Source organism: Castor canadensis, chromosome 16, assembly GCF_047511655.1.
Source record: "Castor canadensis chromosome 16, mCasCan1.hap1v2, whole genome shotgun sequence".
NCBI classification, from domain to species: Eukaryota; Metazoa; Chordata; class Mammalia; order Rodentia; family Castoridae; genus Castor; species Castor canadensis.
In genome coordinates, this window is record NC_133401.1 from 74,045,915 (window position 1) to 74,067,017 (window position 21,103).

General features: G+C 46.1%; 1 protein-coding gene across 2 annotated transcripts in view; it reads right to left on the reverse strand.

The window, feature by feature from the left end:
• Window positions 1-21,103, reverse strand: part of Adam19 (ADAM metallopeptidase domain 19) — an 82,594-nt gene that overhangs the window by 15,283 nt on the left and 46,208 nt on the right. For both annotated transcript variants that reach the window (XM_020179206.2, XM_020179207.2), the window contains exons 6-13: window positions 17,281-17,473; window positions 16,580-16,645; window positions 12,150-12,221; window positions 8,966-9,132; window positions 7,047-7,131; window positions 5,359-5,498; window positions 2,889-3,066; window positions 1,587-1,676 (exon numbers count right to left, since the gene is read on the reverse strand). In XM_020179206.2, coding sequence (XP_020034795.2) covers window positions 1,587-1,676; window positions 2,889-3,066; window positions 5,359-5,498; window positions 7,047-7,131; window positions 8,966-9,132; window positions 12,150-12,221; window positions 16,580-16,645; window positions 17,281-17,473 — 991 coding nt within the window. The remainder of the gene's footprint in view (window positions 1-1,586; window positions 1,677-2,888; window positions 3,067-5,358; window positions 5,499-7,046; window positions 7,132-8,965; window positions 9,133-12,149; window positions 12,222-16,579; window positions 16,646-17,280; window positions 17,474-21,103) is intronic.

The following is a 21,103-nucleotide window of genomic DNA, read 5'->3' on the forward strand; positions in this document are numbered from 1 at the left end:
TGCTTACTCTTCAGCCTTTGTCCAAGGCTGGAAGGACTCTACCTAGCACAGCCTCCCTGCAGGATGCCAGGCCAAAACAGATGCCATCCAGGTATCCCAAGGCCAGGCAAGAACACATGACTGAGAATAGCCTTCCCTTGCTCCTGGGTGACTGCTCACCACCCCCAGATCCTCTCAGGAACGAGTGGCAGACAGGTCCCTTTACTGGTCATTCTTAGGTTGAGCTGCTTGCTGAAGAGTGGAGGCTGTATTGCAAAGGCAGGCAGGGGTGGTATGCAAAGCAGGCCACAGTCACACTCAAAGGCATCTTGCAGGAGCAGGACGAGGCCAAGAGGACCCATCTAACTCACTTGGTTCAAATCCCAGCTCCTTAGCTAGCTATGGGACCACAGCCAGCTACTCAACCCCTTTTGTTTGTTCACCCATGGTTCGAGATAACAGCCTTCTCCAGGGCTTGAGAAGAATGAGTTTCAGTAAAGCACGAAATGAGTAAGCCCCAGAAAGTGGCAGGGAGAAGCTTAGATCCACAATTCCAGTCCACAGTAACGTGGTCACATGAGATTCTGATTTTAGGTATAATAAGATCATTCAGATTTTCAAATATTGTATGTGTATGTGTACATATTATTATGTATACATATGTGTACAAGTATACATGCAATATATATGTATAATTCCACATGTACATTACATAACATTCCAGGATACAGAATATTTCTATAATGACACATAAGCACTTGGTTTTGTTGTGCTTTTTTTTTTTATATATAATTTTTTTTAAAAACAAGGTCTTACCACCTAGCCCAGGCTGGCCTCAAACTCATGACCTTCCTGCCTGAGCCTCCTGAAGGATTACAGGCTATGCCACCATACCCAGCTAGGTGTGCTTTTTAAAAAAGGCTAATTAGCCTCCGATCAACTCAGGTCTGTGTTAGTCACCAAATGTTCTAATTTTTTTCCCGCTTTTAGAATTTTCTGACTTTCACAATTGTAGATAAGAGACTGTGGCACTACATGAACACTAATAGTAAAAAATTATCTCCCACGTCAACATTTTAGGGGTGTGGGCTCCAGAGTCCCGAGGCCCTGAGGAATCAAGACAAGTTACCCGTCCCTCCAGGCCCTAGCTTCCTCATCTGCAAATGAGGACAGAGACACACATCTCAAGGGAATATGTGAGGATCGAAGGAGATAACCTGTACAAAATTCTCAGCCTAGTGCCCGGCACCTACTGAAACGCCCACTAAGGATAATCAGAGTTACAGTAACTATTATATGAACTCAAACAAAAGCAAAGCCTATTCTCTGGACATTTTTTTAATTTATCATCTTTTTTGCCATCTTGCAGGAGGCCCAACCCAGGGGATGATTTGAACTCAGTGAGGCCCACAGCAGGAAACAGTAAATTTCCTTCAAGGGCACTCCTAGCTCCAAGTGCATGAAACTGACTTTTTTGTTATCGTTTTTCAGTGCTAGGGATTGAATCCAGGACCTTGCATGTGCTTTACCACTGGCCTACACCCCCAGCCATTGCTCCCCAGGATGGAGGCAGGTCAGAGCCTCAGGCAGGAGAAAGGATTGCTTACCTTGCAGCGGTGGCAGCAGGCACCATGGGCGCACTCTGCCCCTCCCTTCAGAGTGCAGTTGGAGGCGTTGCAGCAGGGATTGTTGCATTCCTGGGGAGGCAGAGGGTGGGAGTCAGAGCCCAGCCAGGCAGGGCCTCCCGCACCCCCAGCCTGCTTCACACGCCCCAGAGTCCGTACCCCCTAAACTCTTTCCCAAAACATCACTTCCCAGCTTCATCATTACGGTAATCATCATAGAACATATGCGTACACATGGTACCCTGTGAGACAACTTAGATGCAGCTACGTTTCGAGTGTGAATCTTTCCCCAGACATTTTCTTACGCTTACATTATGTGATTATACTTAGTTTACAAAATCATAGTCCCCCCCATTGCTCCTGATACAACTCCTTGCTTCCTGATGCACCTGAGCTCATGATGGTGGGGTGGTAGCTTCTTTATCTAAAAAATGACTAACACACCATAGAAAAGGTTATTGAATGAGTTTTTCCACAGTCTCATCCTTATCTCATCACTGACTGTCACTCATGAGTTCTGCCCCAGTTGTTAAAATATGTAAGCCCATGAGTTAACATACATATTTTTTTATCCTTCAAAAAATAGAGCTGAAACAATCCAGTTCTGCTTTTTTGCAGAAAAACACACTTCTGTTAAAAATGACAGAGGTAGGTCATGTACCCTCCATAATGACTTTGAAGTTCATCAGGAAGGAAAAAGCTTCCACAGAGTTCTGCTTCTTCTTCCCCTTTCAGTCTTCTCTTCCCCAGGCTACCCAGCACAAACCTGTTATTTTAAGGAACCTATAAGGTTCCTTAAAAAAGGTTCATGTTCAAGTTCATATATCCGGCTGTGTAGCCTCTATAATAAATTCAGCGCAGCTGGAGAGCCAAGGAGGCCATCTGCAGCTCCTCTGGGGGAAAACAGTGAAAACTGTTTTCAGCTTTTTCTGAAGCTGATATCAGATGGACCAGGCCAATAAAGGTTGAGGTCATAGGCTTAATTTTTTACTGGCCAGTGGTCTGATTTTTGTTCAGGGTCACGGTCTCTGGTTGGACCAGACACACACAAGAAGAATTTCACCCTGATCTTGGACACAACAGTGCCAATCACAAACTTCACGAGGCTGCAGAAGCCACCTACCTGGGAAGTGGCTGTCCACAGCTTATATGGAGTGGGGTGTTTGACAGTCATGTGTAGGAACTATCAATGACCAAGCAACTGTTTACTGCTTTCTCATTTCACCATGAGCTTTGAAACCACTGCAGATCCTTTCCTCCTGTTAGCACTGTCACAACACTTACTTCTTCCTCCCCACAGTCGCACTCTTCGCCATCTTCCAAGTACCCATTCCCACACCTGCGGCCTCCATACATCATTCTGGTGTCTGGCATGTTGGAGAGACACATCCCACCGCCTGACTGCAGATACCGGTCCAGCTCTCTCTTGTTGCACCCATTGAACACTCTGGGAAAGGGGTCCCTGGAAAAGGACAAGGTTGGAATTAGCCAGGAGTGTTCACCAGAGCAGCCTGCAGTCCTGCTACCTGTGATTCCCCCTGGACACAGACCCCACAGTCCTATGTACCTACCTTCTCCCATTAGTGCAATCATCAATACATTAACTTAGTGATTGTAGTAATCATAGTGTTTTGTTTGTCTTACTGTGCATGGAAAAGGTATTTGAGATTCAGAACAGCTATTTCTGCCCTCTGCACAAGGGAGCTATAGTATGTAAAATATTATGAGTGTATACAGTAGATCTTGGGTCTTAGCTGAACAAAAATAACAACTAACCCACTCTTTTTCTGAAGCTGATATCAGATGGACCAGGCCAACAAAGGTCGAGGTCATAGGTTTAATTTTTTTACTGGCCAATGGTCTGATCTTTGTTCTATGGGAGAGAGTGCATGTCAAAGCTCCTGGGTCCCCTGCTCTTGGGGAAAAAAAAGAAAATCAAGGCACAGTAGTTCCCCTTATCTGTAGTTCTGCTTTCCATGATTTCAGATATTGGTAGTCAACAGTGGTCTGAAAATATTAAGTAGAAAATTCCAGAAATAAACAATCCATAAATTTTAGATAACTTTTATTACAGTATATTAATATAATTGGTCTGCTTTATTATTAGTTATTGTTCTTAATCTCTTACTGTGTCTACTTGGGTGTTTTTTGGTAGTACTGGGATTTGAACACAGGGATTCACGTTTGCAAGATAGCACTCAACCTCTTGAGCCATGCCTTTTTGTTCTGGTTATTTTAGAGATAGGGCTTCCACTTTTTGCCCATGCTGGCCTGGACCACAATCCTCCTATTTTATACTTCCAACTGTGGCTATGATGACAGGCATGCACCAACGAGCCCACCTCTTGGCTGAGATGGGGTCTCCTGAACTCCCTTCCTGGGCTGGCCTGGAACTGAGAGCCTCCTGATCTAAGCCTCTCAAGTAGCTAGGATTACATTGGCACCTGGCTTTTTACTGTGCCTACTTAATAAATTAAACTTTACCATAGGTATATATGTGTAGGAAAACACAGTATACATAGAGCCCAGAACGATTTGTGGTCTCAGGCATCTGGAATGTCTTGGAACACATCCTCTCCAGACGAGGGGAAGTACTGTACCATGATTTGGATCTAAAAGGTAGAGTCACCCTGCTTCAAATTCTGTGAGCCAATTTAAGGTTAAACGCTGGAGGATTTCCTTCAGTAGTGAGGTATGTCACAAGGAGTTTGCTATAATAATTAATACAACTTGTGGATAATTACAGTAGTGAATTGCAGTAGTGAATACAACTCACATTTGTCTACAGATACTCTTTTGAGATAGGGGGAGGAAGGGATGGACTTTATGGTGAGCTCGCGGGATTTGCGCATGATCATGAAGTTGTACTGATTTCCTGGTGGAGACACTGAACCACCAAGTACAAGTGGGCCACATAGTTTGGAGTAAGGTGACGTAAGGTTCTACCACAACACCCTCCAAGGAGTGACCTGAAAAAACCCAATGGTTTATGCTGAGTCCAGAAACTAGAACAGAAGTCCTCCAAAGAAAGACTCCAGAATTCTCTTTCAAAGGCCCTCGTTTAGAAAATCTCTCACAACTACAGGACATCAAGATGTCTATCCTTGCCCTCACAGGTAGTGCAATCTGCCAATTTCCTGAGGAGTTACTGCGGGGGTTGGGGGATCCCCTTGCTTCTACTTGCTCTAGAAGCTATGTCAGAGCTTGCAAGCAAGCCTGGGATGTAACAGCACTGATCAAATTCCTTGATGGTGGAAGGACCAAGGGTTGGGGCTATGACCAACATGGGTCCTCATTAAAAATTTGTGAAGGGCATGGTGGTACACACTTGTAGTGCCAGCTATTCAGGAGGCTTAAGGTGAAAGGATGGCTTGAGTCCTCCAGTTCAAGGCTACCCTGGGCAACATAACAAGATTCCATCTCAAAAAAAAAATCACATAGGGGAAGTATCACGTGGCCAAGACAATTTTACAGCTGAATACCCTGACACAGAAATTAAGTCTATCTAGGGTTCAACCAGCACTAAACCTGCCAGGAACCCAGGACACCTGCACACTCAAGTTCCTGGTCCTCTCCCAACTTCTCTGTGGTAAAAGTCACTCCTTGGAAGTTACTAATGTATTTTTACCACAAAGTAAAAAAAACACACAGTTTAACAGAGGCTCCCTGGGGCCAGCTGGGAGGAACACTTGGGTGGCACCAGCCTGGCATGACTGACCCCCATCTTCCCAACCTTACCCTTCCGTTGACTCACCCTGTGGCAGCAGCCATGATGCACCCACCATCCTCTGCACTGGCCGGGCAGCAATGAGGAGAATCATGGGTCATGCCAAAATTGTGACCCATCTCGTGGGCCATGGTGGCAGCTACACCGATGGCATTCTCGGAGTGGTCCTGCTCAGGGGGAAGAGGTCAGGTCAAGTTCAAGGGGACAGTGCCTTCTCTCCCCTACTCCCTCACCTTTTCCTTAGCCAAGTCTTGATGCTCTCCACTGATTCTTCTACCACAGAGTCTGCAGGCTTTCCACACCTGCTTTTACCTGTGAACCTAAAGCCACTGTCATTATTAGGAAATCAAACATTTAAATCTTGAGTTCTTGGATGTTGCACACCACATTTGACTCACTGATGAATTCCCAAAGCAATAAATGCTTTCTGAATAAATGAAAGATGAAGATCCTCCCCCCATTCTTCCTCTCAACATAAGCATCACTTTAGATGTAGGGAACACCATTTTGAATCAAATATAGGGTGCACTTGGCTCAGTGTTTTCTGAAAGCAGACTATGAGACAGATACATCCCAGACACAGGACCTGGCATAGTGTGCAATGCTTAATCATCAAAGGTAATACCTAAAAAAAAGTAACAAAAGCCCAAACAAGCAGAGCCAGTATGGTAGCATGCACCTATAATGTCAGCTACCTGGGAGACTGAGCCAGGAAGATTGCCTGAGCCCAAGAGTTTGAGATCAGCCTGACAGCCTGGACAACATCTCAAAATTAAAAATAATAAAAAAAAAAGCAGAACAGAAACAGCAAAAACAGATTTACTCAACATGCTTGTGTGTTTCCTGCATTATTCCATTTAATTCCTATTCTTACCCTAAGATTATAAACTGCAAAATTATTTTGCAGCAGAGGAAATTCACTAGCTTGCCCAAAGTCACATAGCTGCTCTTTGAAACCAATCAGTTCTGACTCTAGAGCGTAGGGCTTTAACCTTTATGCTATTTTGTCAATAAATAAATGAATGTGGGATGGGTGGAGGGACAGACCAGCAGATGGATAGCAGGCTTCCCTGACTTCCACTCCCAGGTTGGAAATGAATAATGAAAACACAAAGTCAAAGAGAATTTCAAAAGATAGCAATTTCCTAGCTGTGACTCTGAGACAGCCTCTCGTTTCATAATGACACACCTCACAAAGAAAGACTTGGAATAAAAACACTTTCATCTCTATTTTCTTACTATTCCCCAGCCCCTGGTTTGGCATGTATGAGAAATCTAGAACTGCATTCGTGTGATTACTTCTGAGCTCTCCTTAACTCGAAAAACTGAAAAGAAACTACAAAAAATGAAAATTCACCCATGGATAATTCCAGGTCTTAGAACTCAAATGACTTCGTTTTAAACAATCATCCTTCTTGGTGTCAGAGTTTTTAACCTTCTATAGAAATAAACATAAAATTAATCTTCTATAGAAATAAACATAAAATAAACAAAAAGTTAGAGGTAGGAGGATTGTGGTCTGAGGCCAGTCCAGGTAAAGTTAGCATGAGACTCTACTTGAGATACAAACTAAAAGGACAGGGACATGGCTCAAGAGGTAGGAGTACTTGCCTAGCAAATATGAGGTTCGAATCCTAGTACCAAAAAAATGGCCTCCTGGGTAGGGAGGCAGTTTTATCAATTTCTTCAGAATTCGCATATTGGCTGAAACTCACCATGTTGACTCCTCCAGACTGGTACACAGAGCACATAGCCATGAGCGGGGCCAGGCCAATGGTGGTGCCCTGAAAGGCCCCACCCCTGCAGGAGGGAAGGAGATAAGATGGCTCAGGTAAGAGGGCTGTTCCCAATGTGACAAGAGTAGGTGGCTATCATGTTATTCTCTGGTCCCACTGACAATCCCATATCATTCCCAAGGGGAGGACTCTGGAATCCTGCCAACTAGACAACTTTCAGGTCACCACACCTCTCACTTCCTCCCTCACAGCTCCGAGAAACACAGGGAGTGAAAGGTCACTCTTTCCCTCCATTGTGCCCATAGCCAATTCCATGGGAGGAAACAGGCAGAACTCGCAAAGTTCTGTCCTATTCCTGCTGCACAGGAAAAGGTCAGAGGGAAGGACGGATGGAAGGGTGGTACAGGCTTTAACGCTGAAGTGAATCATGCCCACTTCCACCAGCTGCCAGGGTCCCATGCCTCAGTCCTGGCTCTGTGGTATCTGGGTGGGGGAGGAGGGAGGAAAGGGGGGAGGCATGTGAGAAGGTTGAGCAGCAGCTGTAGGGCTGATGCCTCATCCTCACATCACTTGGGGGCCAAGGAAACAGCTGCATCCCATCAGGAGCCTCGAAAGTGCAGCTGGGTTCAAGGCTGAGCTGTTTCTGTCTTTGTTTTGCAATTATGATTCTAATCTGTCGACAGCCAGCTACACTTTAGTGACATCCCTCTTTCAGCTGTATACAGCCAGGGTAGGAGAGAAGGAATAAGTGAAATTCCAGTGCATGTTGCAAACATGCAATCCATTTAAAGGATCTCTGTGGAAATTCAGTACATAGTCCTTAATCTGCAGTGGGTCTTCTGTAGACCACCATCTCTTTCAGAGTGAGACTACCTGTTTTATTTGGGGATGGCTAGAACCTAGCAAAACATCGGGTGCAGGGTGGGCTCTTAATAAATGTTTGCCACATGCAAGGCAGACATCTTCAGAGGGGGCAATCTGCAAAGGCATGTACAAAATCCATGCCCTACCTGTTATTTTATAAACTTGCACTTGACTCTGAGGAAGACCTACTGGAAATCTAGATTCAAGTTCTTGCCCAAAGCAGGACATCATGCTTCCAAAATTCAGGTCAAAAGTTTTGATAACTGAAAACTCTTCCTGAGTGAATGGACTGTCATGGAGTGACATAGTCCAGGTGTTTGGGACAGTTATTTTTACTGTTACTTTTAAAGGGTAAACTACGATTTAAATGATTGCTGACTAAAAATAATATTTAGGGAACAGAAGAAAAAGAGTTTTATTATCTATGTGCATTTCGTTGTAACTTGCCTCAAAATACCTTTGGCGTCCACATTGATAAGTACTAAACAATCATCCTTTGGGGACTGTCGTATACTAGCCCATCGGTGTGTATTCTTTTCTCTCTGAAGCTGATAGAAACCCAACACAGTCCCTCCCCAGTGTCTCCCTCCCATCAATCACACAGTTCCCTCACTGTCACTTGGACTTCCTCAGGCACCCGGCCCTGTGCCCCTTGGGAAGCAAGTGCAGGATGACCCAAGGAAACCCCTTTCCCATGCCTGTGGTAGGAAATGAACTAATGAACTAGAACAAAGTCTGTTTCAGATTATTCATGACCAAACACACACTCCTCAAATACACACTCAAAGGGCTTTCAGTTGCTCGCGTGATTGTGGCTAGAAGACTGTTCTGGCTCTTAGGCTTTTTAATATTTTGCAAGGTGTGCTAGGCACAGAACACATGTCTGAGAAATGCCCCAGTATCAGGACCAGGGAGCCAGGAGGACCTTATACAAGCAACACTCACCCCTGGGGAAAGACAGGGCAAAGTGTGAGTCCTTGCTCTGTGGGCAGAGGTCAAGGTCAAGGCAACGCACACTCAGAAAGGTCACTTACGTGACTAGCTGAGCATTGTCATGGTGCTTCTGAGTCAGCAGCTTACGTCTCCACCTGAGAAATGACCAGAGGGTGGAGTACGGGTTTGATGAAACCTCACACATATTCCGGTGAGTCCAGACTTCCAAGCCCACGAGAGCAATCCGAATGTGAAGAGACCGGTAGAACTGAAAAGACACAAAAAGCCACCACCTCTGTCAACCCCATGTGGGATCATAAGGCCCCTCCCAGCCCAGAGCACAGACACCATATTTCTCTTCTACCCCGGTGCCAAAGGGAGGAGGGAACAGGTCCTTTTCATGATTTCCAGAAGGGAAACTGAGACCCTGAGGGAGATGGACGACACTCTGGTGGCAGAATTGATGTATCTTTACTTAGAGAAGACTGAACTAGAGGAAAAGAAAAAGAACTGGAGGGAGAGGGGAGGCGGCATGTCTATCAAGAGGCTCTTTGATGGGTCTTCCCTTGAGGCTACTAAGCCAATGACTTAAAGGCAAAAAAAAAAAAAAAAAAGACCCAGGTATGCAAAGGTCACACGAGCAAGAGACACCACCCCAATCCAGAATTGGCAAGAACTGCCCCAACTAAAAATAATCAGGGCACCAATGTGTGTCAAGCACTTTCTACATATTAAGTAAGCACTGAGGCCCAGAGAGGGTAAGGATCTTGTTAGAAGTCTCAGCAGGAAGATGCTGGAGTCAGGATGAAGGCCAGGTTAGAGCCTCGGAGAGCACGCGTGACCCTGTACTGCTACAGGGATGGGGAATTTATGCTTTGCCCCCAAGAAATTGTGGTCTATGCTGGGGCCTGATCTTCTGACACATCAGTTTATTTCTACAGAAACATTTCTGTTTTGTGCCACAGCGACTGTTATGGAAAATATAAGACTCCAACTCCAGTTGAATTTGTTTCTCTGGGGAGTTTTGTAAGGACATGAACTTGGTGGACTGGGTTCCTGACTCAGCAACTGAATGTGGTTCATCCCAGCTGGAGCTCAACAACATTCAGTTCAAGTAGGTGGTCAGCCAGCTTCACAGAAGTGGGTGTGCCTCGGCTCACTCGCTCTGGGAGGGACTGACCTCAGCAGCTCAGGGAAAGACAAGTGGCTTCGAAGGGGCTGCCAGGCCTGGGGCACCAACAGAGGTCTGGGTTTGCAGCTGCTTTTCTCCCTCCATTTTTTTTTTCTTTTCTTTTTTGATTTTTGTCATTAACACACTCCTTCCATTTCTCACCAGCACCCCTGCTTCTATTACCCAGACCAGCTGGAGTTCATGAAAAGGAGACTCAGCCAAGTCCCCACCTGCCTGGTCTCAGGAACAATGGATGGCCCTTGGTGACAGCAGGGTCTGCCTCTGTCTACCCGCCCGCCCCCCAGGAAAACGAGCTATCCTTGTTTTCACAGATGTAGAGTACTTGGGTTGTAGGATCGTTTAAATATTGTTGAGGGAGCTGGGAGTTGGAGAGAGGGCTCAACTGTGTTCCCAGAGTTCTTCCTTCCTGGAAATGCTAGAGTTTGACTTCCACCTGTCACTCATCAACTGGCCTGTGTTTGCAGAGCCACTGAACCAGAACAAAAAATGCAAAAATATGAGGCTGAGAACTTTTCAGCTGATGACCTCAGAACACTACCCAATTTACTTGTTAGTCCCTAAAAATTTCCACTTTTTCATCTTTATCCCCCAATGATTAAAAAAAAAAAAAATTCCCCTTTCTATCAAGGAGCAAGCAGGCCCAGAGTTATGCTTTCAAAGTTTTAGGAGTGGTCAGAAATTATACAATTCACATCATCAGATCCTCAGAGACACGTGGAATCCCAAACATGGGAAAACTTACTTGTGAAACTATCCACCACTAGCCTGTCAGGAGGTGCTCTCATTCTAGGTTACCTTCTTGTTCTAGAACCTTCTTTCAGGAGAAGAGTATTTCTAAGTCCAAAGCCAATCTGTTCTAGTAAAATTCAAAAATCTGGGCATTTCCTAAGAGCAGGTTGTAAATGGTCCTGACCTAGAAAGTTAACCACTTGCAGTCTTCCTGAGAGACAGACATGATAAGAAGACAGGCCGGAGTGGCGTAAGTGGTAGAGCACCTGCCTAGCAAGCGTGAGGCCCTGAGTTCAAGCCCCAGTACCGCAATAAATAAATAAATAAGAAGACAGTTTTACAGACAAGACTGCACGCTAGTCCCAAACAACCCTATTAAGGCTGTGTATTTTTCTGTCCTGAGGGACCTCAGTTCTCTCCTAAGTCAGAGAACCACTGGGCTTTATACCTGGAAGGAAACTTTAGAGACCATAAAGCATCCTTAAACTGGGCTCTTCCATGATCTAGGTTCCTCAGGAGCCATTGCAGAATGACAGGAATGGGTCAGAAGGGCAGAGCTCTGGATGCTCACCCCAGCTTCTGCTTAGAGCCATCTGTTTCTATCTGTTTCCATCTGACTTATAGGCACTGGCATAAGATTTCATGTTGTAAAAGGATTCTGTGGGCTAGGTGCAGGTGCAGTGAAAATGCCTGTAATCCCATCTACTTGGGAGGTAGAAATTGAGAGGATTATGGTTTGAGTCTGGCTTGAACAAAAAATTATCAAGACCCTCATCTCACCCAACGAGCAGGAGATAGTTGAGCACATCTATAATTCCCACTGAAAGGGAGGCATGGGTAGGAGGACTGTGTCTGAGGCTGGTCTTGGGTAAACATATGAGACCCTGTCTGAAAATTAAGCTAAAGCAAAAAGGGCTGGCCCTTTTCCAGCCTTGCAAATGCAAGGCCCTGAGTTCAAAATCCAAGATCGGGGGCTGAAGGTGTGGCTCAAGTATAGAGTGCCTGCTTTACAAGTGTGAAGTCCTGAATTCAAACCCCCAGTTCCACCCCACCCCCCAAAAAAAAACCCCTGTTCTGCCAAAGGAAAAAAAATTAAATAAAAAATAAATTTTAAAGAATGCAAAAAGGATTCCATTGGAAAAAACCAAAAACAAGTGAAATTCATTGATTTATAAATTAAAACAGAAAATAAAGATTTGCCTTAGGTTACGTAGTTCAGGCTCACTGGGTCTCTGTGGCTCAGCTCATCCCCTTTAGAAGCTGCTGGGGTGGCCAATCCAGCAGGAGCAGCTCAGGTGAGTAGGCCTCCTGCCCCTCCTCAGAGCTGCTGCTGCCTTTCCCACCACGTACACACCTGGTCTCACCTTATCAACATAGTTGGCAACCTCTATGAGCTTGCGTTTGGTGGCGTCCAGGTCTCGTCCATTCTTCTCAAACTAAATGGAAAAACAGAACCAGGTGAGACTCCAGAGCCTCTTCCAGGGCGCCTCCTGGGCCTCATTACTTGTCTTTGAATTGGTTCTCATTTTCCTCTGACTTCTGTGAGTCATTTTTATGCAACTGTCTTCCCTACCACAGTGACAGCTCAGGGAGTGCAGGACCTGGTCACAGATACCTCCCTCTTCCAGCTCAATGCTGGGCACAGATGGGGAGGAATGACAGTTAATGAACTGAATTTTCTTCTTCTAGTCTTTGAAGTCAATCTTATTTTCCTGTCCTTCAGGGTACAAGGGCCCTGGGGCTTAGAAGAGGGAGTGATCGGATCCCTGCCTGGGTCATCACCCCAGTTCTCATGAGGCTTTCCTGCATGCTTGTCAAGTCACTGCTGGACCACTGCTATGACAAGGTACCATGCTGAGCACTAGTTGGGACAAAGTGAGTGTGAGGTCTTGGTTCCAGGCTAGAGGACCTCCAATAGAATGGTGAGAGGACTAGAAATAATTGTAATGACAGATCTGTGTTTAAGGAGCACCCAATTAAAATGCCCTACTAAAACTGCTGAGAAAACACGCACAGAAATAACTGTGGAGGGAGGCCAGACGAATGGCACACGGTGGGTGCTCCAACAGGACGTTAGCAAACAGGATTCATCATGCATGCCACTCAGATCACCTGGCAGTGCCTTCTGCTGTGAGAATTCTGAGACTTCATAAGACTGATATCAGATGTTGCTAATCGAGCAGAGAAAAGAGTGTTGTGCTTGGTTAGAAATGTCTGCCGTGGGTACTGGAAGGAGGATGAGTACCTCATGTTTACTGCTCCTGCCTCAAAAGCAATGGTCTCTTTCAACTACAATAACGAAGTAAAGCTTCACGGTGTAAAGATAAAGTGTTCTGTAATTGCAACTTAAATTTGCAAATGGTGGGCGCGTCTGTATGCTGCCATTGGTACACAGAATCTGGGTTTACCACAGACGTACATTATATTGTTACTTCACTTCTAAGCCTTCACAGTCTTCCTCCACCCACTCCACAGGAATAGCCAATCAAGGAACAAAATGAACAGCCAATGAACCCCAACACACTGGGGTATTTGTTGGCCAGGAGCGTGGCCCAGCCTTGGTGCAGGGAAGAGACTCCCCATTTCCCTCTCTCACTATATTGGACGTTATTTACTGGGCTTCTCCAGGACCATCACTCACCAGAAGAGAATCTCACTGTCACCCTTGCTTCCTACAAAGTTAAATCTAAGACTCTGTGATGCAGACCTTTCCGAAGAATTCATCCAGAAGTTCCATCATGAAGACCTCCCAATTTCAAAACCGGTCTTATGGCACAGAAAGTATTGCACCATTTCCATTCATTTAGTAAATATTTATTATTGTCTTTCAAATATATTAATCCTATCCTCAAACAGTAAGGCCTAGTAAGGCCACCATAGTTGAAGGCATGTATCATGTTGTCTAAAATAGTATGAAGCAGTAGTCAGTAACCGTCTCTGGAAAGCACCAGATAGTAAATATTTTGGGCTCTGTGGACCACACAGTCTCTGCCATAGCCTCTCAGCTCTGCCTTGCTGGCTTAGAAACAGCCATGGATAAACCAATGGGAGTGGCCGTGTTCTAGTAAACTATTTACAAAACCACCTGGTGGGCTGGATTTGGCCAGGGGCTATAGTTTATAGAATCCCTGAACTAAAAAGAAAATAAAACAAATCTCAACCTTACATTTTCTCAGGTGATACCGGAAGTACAACATGGTGTGCATCACTATCCTTTCCCCACCACCTCACATCCTGTGGGAATCATGGAAGTTCTTCACAGGCCTGTGTTTACACTGTGCTGTCCCCTCCTCCAACATGAACCTTACTCTTTGTTCCTCTTGGATTCTGTTTCACTAAGGAATGAGAGCAACCCCAGGAGCTCTCTTCAATTGTGTTCTGCTTTCCCCATCAGGGTCTCCACTCCCTGCTCTGAGTTCAGAGCCCAGAGGAGGCCATCCTGTCTCGGCACCAGGGTTGTAAATCACGGGTAAAGCAGCCCTCCTGTTTCCTGTCTTCTTGTCCTCTCCTCTCAGATTAATTGTCAAGAATACATTTCTGCCTGCAGAGAGTGAGAGGCCCATGGGAGAGGGAGGGAGAGAAGGGAGGAGGGAGCTGATTCCAGAGCCTGCGAATCCAGCCTGGTCTATTCCACCCCCGCCTCGCTCTTCACATAAATCACTGAAGCCTGTGAAATGAGCGTATTTCCTTCTCCACCTCAGCTGCAGGAATCACAGTCCTGTGGGGGCCCGGGTCGGGAATGTCTGTGCCACTGGTGCTGGAGGCACTTACCTCCAAACAGGAAGATGCACCAGGTGACACCACAGCCCTGGAGACACCGGGAGTCTTTTCCTCCCTGGACTTGCTGTGACCCTGGATGTCAGGAAACTCAAGAGGCCCAATTTCCGCTGAGATTCACATACAGTGGGTTTTAAAACCCTGCACCAAAGTTCCTCTGGAAGAAAACGCCCCTCCTTTCAACTAGAGCAGTGGGGCTTCTGTATGCTTGACCGTTGGGGACCCAGGAGCTTTTAGCTGATCAAAGGATTCTGTGGCTGAGAAAAATGGCTAGAGACCTCTATAACAGATGATCTTAGAATCAGGGCTTAAATAGAAAACTGTCACGGAGTCAGGGGTTAGGAGGGCTTGGCTTTTTCTCAGCGATCTTCCTGGTACTATAAGGTAAGGGCAGCCCCCAAAAGGCAGGGCTAAGTGGGGATGGGGGGGGCTCAGCTGGCTTTGAAATCAGCCTTGGACCTTGCTCACCACATTGTTCTCCCATCCTATACACATGCTAGTTTTTGGAGTAGACATAAAAGTCAAGAACACACACACAAGCTGCTGGAAAAACTAATACCAATGTCAATTTCAAAGCTACACTTCTCAAAAGGAACACAGTGTTCCTTCCCTGGAATGTCCTTCACCTCCACTCTGCCCAGTTCACTCCTCCTTGTCCTTTAAGACAACTCAAGGACCACCAACACTTCTGGAAGGCAGCTCTCAGGCCTGAAGCCTCACGTCTCTCTACCGCCTGTACTGGCCCCAGGATCCACACTGTGGGACTGTGGACTAGGTAGAACCACCATAGAATGTAGCCTTTTGGGGAGCTAGTAGCCTATGAGATGGAGGGGCCTAGTGATAAGCTCTGCCCTTGGGGAGCCCAGGCAAGTGTACAGCACTTCAGAACAGTGAGTGCTCAGTTCACAGAGGTGGTCCAGTGTGCAGAAGCTATACTTTGTTGTGGCTGAGGTGCTTGGTTGTGGCTGAAGCACTGTATAAAGCAAGAACCAGAGGTAACATCTGGCTGATGCAGGCAAACACTGGTTCTGGGGTCCAAACCCACTATTCAGGGGCTGACTTTAACATTCCCCAAACTGTGTTGTATCCCTTGTTCTGTGCACCCTATGGGTCTATCTTAGTGCTTATTACCCTTTGGGAATATGGGTTTTGTGCTGTCACTGCAAAGTTTGTGAAGCCAGGAGCAGGTCTTGCTTCTCGAGAGCTGTATTCTGGTGTCAAGCACTGGGCTTGCACATCCCAGAGACTCAGGAAATCAAGTCAGGTGAGTGCTCATCAAGTCCTCCAGCCTGTCCTATTTAAGGACTCGGAATTAAGGGCCACCTTACTATTCCTTTAGGTCAGTGCTTCCCAAGCTCACTTGTGCATCGTAATCACCAGGAGGCCTTGTTAAAATGTGGATTGCTGGACCTCACCCTGACAGTTTAGGATTTAGTTGGTTGATCTGGGGTAGCACTTGGAAATGTGCATTTTTCACAGATTCCAAGATGCTGGTGGTAGGGGGACCATATTTTGGGTAGCATGGCTTTGGACTGCCATTGGCACTACCAGGGTTGTTAAAATGGATCCACAGATGAGCAAGAAAATCATATGCAATCATTCAGATGATGGAAAATGCACTTACTATCTTTGTTAAATAGAATTTAATTTTTTTTTCTTTACAGAATTCACAGACCCCCTGAGAATAAATACCAGAACCTAAGGGTCTTCAGCCTCTGTCTGAGAAATGTCAATTTAGGTAACTGTCCTAGTTTTCTATCTGATTGGTATAGTGAGCTAAGACAGGCTTTCCTTGTGGATTTTTGTTGTTGTTTGTTTGTTTTGTTTTGTTTTTTCCTAACTGTTTAAAATGACAAAAGTCCCTCAGTCAGACTGAAGGTCAAATTTAGATGATAAACCAGGGAAAGATGAATGTGTCAGCATTTCCCCAAAGCAGATGGAAACTGTCAAGAGAGCGGCAGTCCTAAAAACAAAATAAAAAAAAGAGAGAGCCTGCTAAAACACCACCCCCCCTTACCTCTGCGTAATCAGCCACGAGGTAGAGCTCCACATACTTCATGGAGTATAAATCGTCCCTTTTCATCTAAGAAAGAGACAGAAGCAGATCAGAGCTGTAGGAAAGGTGCACTCGACCTCATTAAAGAAACAAAACCAAAAAACTGCTCAGGAACAGGCGTAAGTGATAGGCAGTACACCATCATTCTTATTTTGTACTTGGGTGCTAGAGAGCCCTGGCTGTGGCCTTCATTCTTACTGTGCCTCCCACCTCCCCCCCAGCCCCAAAGCTGCTCTGGAACATGGGATCCAGTCCTTTATCCTCAGAAAACAATGAACTGGGCTGGCTAGTACAGGCAGAACTGAGGCCAACCCCAGGGAGACAACCACGTCCCCAGATAACCATTAGACCACACACCTCCATTTGCAGTCATAACATTTTGTGCAGAGGGTGTAGTGGCTATTTCAGAAGGGGAGACATGCATCGTTTTCACCTTTTACAGTTTCAGAAATTAATATCTTTAATATCTCAGAGTACTTTAAACATAGTAGTGTTTTCCCTCCAAACAGTTAGTCGTGTATGAGGATAGCTCACATTCAAAATGATTTAGATAAAAGAAGAAAATTTTTTCCTCCTTCTTAGCCATCCTGGGTTCAAAGTATGGGTGCCCAGAAGGGATAAGCCTAGCCCAGGCTGACTGCTGTACAGAGCCTGAAACTCACCCTGCGAGGTTGTTTCTTGGTCTGTTGTGTAAACTGAAGGGCCCAGTTCCTGGTGGTGAGCTCGGAGTGCTTGAACCCACAGTTCCCAGGGGCCAGCTTGAGATGTTCAGATCTGTAAATAAGGTGCTGGCTCTTGCTGTCAGGGAGGGGCTCGATGACATAGCTAAGGTTACTGCTCATTGTAATCAGTCCTCTGTTGATAGGAGAAACAGAATCTCTGGTCAAAGATCACAGTCTTAGAAAAGTCCCTGGCGTAATGGCACATTTGGTTTGGTCATTAGTTCTTCACCTCATTATGGGGCCCTGCACCCCTTTGTGAGTGTCTGACGCAAACTCAGACATCTTCTCAGGTATAGAGATGGGGCGTTCAATCTCAGGACACTTGGACCCCATAAGCTCATCCTAGGACTCCATGTTAAGAGTTTCTGAACTACCAAAGCTCAGATGACTCTTTTGACCCAAACTCCAAAATGTCTTCTGAACCAACCATGGCATATGACCAGTCACAGGTCAGAACTTTACAGACTCAGAACAGGCAGCACAGTGGCCAGAGAAAGCATGCTGGCCTGAGAGGAGCAGACCCAGGCTCAAGATTTGGTCAAATCACTTCAACCCTTAGTCTCGTCGTCTCTAAAATGGAAATGATGATTTTCTAACTACCAGGACTCTTGGATAATTAAATGAAAGACAAGTGTCCTTAGCCTGAAGACCAAAGCTTCAGGTGCACTACTGATGACATTCCTACTTGCTCTAACTGTCCCATGTTGACAAGGCAACTGGGTCATGAAGTGACATCCACAATGAAGCATGTGTGACAGCTTTTCCCCTTGACTAGAGATTCTAGCATTGAACTCAAAATAAAGATGTGTGTTCATTCATTTTAGTCTTTTGAGATTCTACTCTGTGCTAGATATAATCTAAACTCACAAAGTCTAGATGTAATCTAAACTTTGTCCTTAAGTACAGTCATCCCTTGATACCCACAGGGGATTGGTTCCAGACCATGGAGGATACCAAAATCATAGACACTCAAGTCTCCTGTAGAAAATGGTACAGAATTTGCATGTAACCTACTCACGCCATCTCATAAATCAGCTCTACATTACTTATTCTACTACAATGTAAATAGTTAATACTGTAGTCTTTAGGGAATGACAAGAAAAGGTCTGATATGTATAATGGAGATGCAAATTATTTTTAAAAGGAACTTTTTGATCCACGTTTGGTTGAATCTGCACTAGTGGAAGCCCTGGTATAGAAAACCAACTGTAACTCTCAGTCCACGGAGAGGACAGCCATCCACTCCACCAGCATTTGCTAGGCTCCTGCTATGTGCCAGGCACTGTACTAGCTGCAAGGATGGTGTAGTGAACAGGACAAAGTGCCTGCCCTCATGAAGCATAGTCTGAATGATGGAATAAGTCACTGTCACATGGAACAGAGATCTCCCACCCTCACACTGATGGGTTACACACAGATGTTTAGAACGCACATCAGCCAGGAGCTGAGAGTGAGCTCACGCCTACTATCTGCTGCTCTTGCACGCTGTCAGTGGAAGGTGAGGAGTGGAAGGTGGGGAGAGCCCACACAACAGCTACTTGCCCTCCTCCATACAGTGAAGTGGACGACCCAGCATGGGAATGAGCTCAAGGCCCCAGAGAGGACAAAGTCCCCAGGGTCCTATAACTCCAAAACCTCACTCAGGCTCTGGTCCTTTAGAGATTTCCAAACCTAAAGTACCTCCAGCTCAGAGTCCCTGCCACTGTGAGCTAGCAGGGCTGCTCTCTTAGGCTGTCTCAGCCCTATCACTGACCTCTTGGGATGCTGGCCCAGGTTTTGTCAGAGAGCCTGTGACACTTTCAGGAAAGACATCACTAGGTGCTGGTGGACTGTAGCCCTGCCCAGATCCTATCCGTGGCCGACTTCATCCTGTGTCAGAGAGCCTGGCAGCTTCCCAGCTATCTCCCCCAGGTTGACACAGCCACATCTGTCTGGCCCTGGGTGGCACGCCTAAGGTACTCCCTCAATAGCTGGGGTGGGGTGGGCAACGAGCAAGGGTCACATCCACTCCCTGATCCAAACAGGAAGGGCAGAGGCCAGAGCTGCTATGGGCATCCTGTTCCCAAGCTATCTCCTCATCCCAGATGACTACCTCAGTTTCCCCTAACTCCTACAATGTTGGTAATGCAAAGAGCTGGACCACAAACCAACTGGTAGTCCCATGTGCTCAGGGTGTGCCTGCTGAGATAATGCCCAATGAGCGGAAAGTTCCATATGGAAAGTGGTGGAAGTGCCAGTGGAGGGCCACAAGGTTTATCACATGAATGAGCTGCTGGACCAAACAAGACAGAGATCAAGCCAAAATCTAGTGGGTAATAACCACCATAGTGGTCATAAATTATTACTTGCTATGTATGGACTAGGCACCTTGCTTGTATGCATCTCACTATTCCCACCAACTTCTGATCTTGTAAGTATTATTATGCCCACAGTACAAATGGGAAAACTAAGGCTCAGCAAGGTTCATTAACTAAACCAAAGTCACACAGGTAGTAAGAGTGAATAAGACCAGTGGATGGAACCTCAGTTGTGGTCCAAGTCCTACAACCTTGACCCTGACCTTACACTACTACCCAGTAGAGTGAGTCAGAAAGGCATTCCTACTTTACATGTGGTGACAGTGCCATCAGCTCTCTCCTGAGGGGTAATCAACCTTGACCCAACTGGCCTGGGTACCAGTAGGATACCGCTGCTCTGGGAGATGAGATGACAAAGGGAGAATTCAGTCTACTCTCCACCCTGAGATAACATTTATGGAGAGCTGCCACACGCCATCAGCTGAGTTTACTAATGTTATTCTCGTCTCATCCCCACAATACATGGATCTCACTTTTTATTTATTTTTTTGTGGTACTGGGGTTTGAATTCAGGGCCTACACCTCGAGCCACTCCACCAGCCCTTTTTGGGATGGATGTTTTCAAGATAGGGTCTCGCAAACTATTTTCCCGGGCTGGCATCAAACCTTGATCCTCCTGATCTCTGCTAGGATCCTCCTGAGTAGCTAGGATTATAGGGATGAGCCACCAGCGCCTGGCAAGGGTCTCACTTTACAGATGGGGAAACAGGCTCAGAAAGATTAAGTAAGAAGCCATCACAGGTCATCTGGGGCCATGGATGTATGGGCCACAGACTTTGGCCCTTGTCCTCTTTCCCTCCACCGGTGAATTCCAAAACTGTGCTCAGAGATCCTGAGGGCAGGAGCTCCCAGAGCTATTGAGTGGGATAGTCTGAGAGAATGTGAGGAGATCACAGATGTCCTGGTCAACCTGGAAGACTTGGATTCTTCGGCTCTGAGCATCTATCTGCAGGAGTCCTGCAGGCCATTCCTTGCCCAGCCATACTCAGGAACTTTGGCCCTGTGGCCTTTCAGAGGCCCCAAGAGATTCTGTCCAGGGAGTGGGTGGGTTCCAGTTTGAGAAACACAGGTCTCTAAAGAGACCACTGTGACTTCTGTGGCAGGAGGATCCTGTGGACCACTCTCCTCCTCCTCTGCACTGTGGCCCTGGTAACTCACCCTGTGCCCCAGCTGCAATCCTTCTGGACTGCCTGAGGATGGAGGAAGGCAAGTGCAAGTCCAGCACTTTACAGTGAACCCTAGCTTTTTGATAGGGAATTTCTGAGAATGTGGTTCTGGGGATCCTCCCTTGTCCTCACCTCCAAGTCCTCTAAGTGCCCTGTCCTGTACACCAGCAGTCATTTATCCTCCTAAGAGCCTCGGTTGATCTAATTTGCTAAATGTTAGCACTGGCAGAGGTCAGCCAG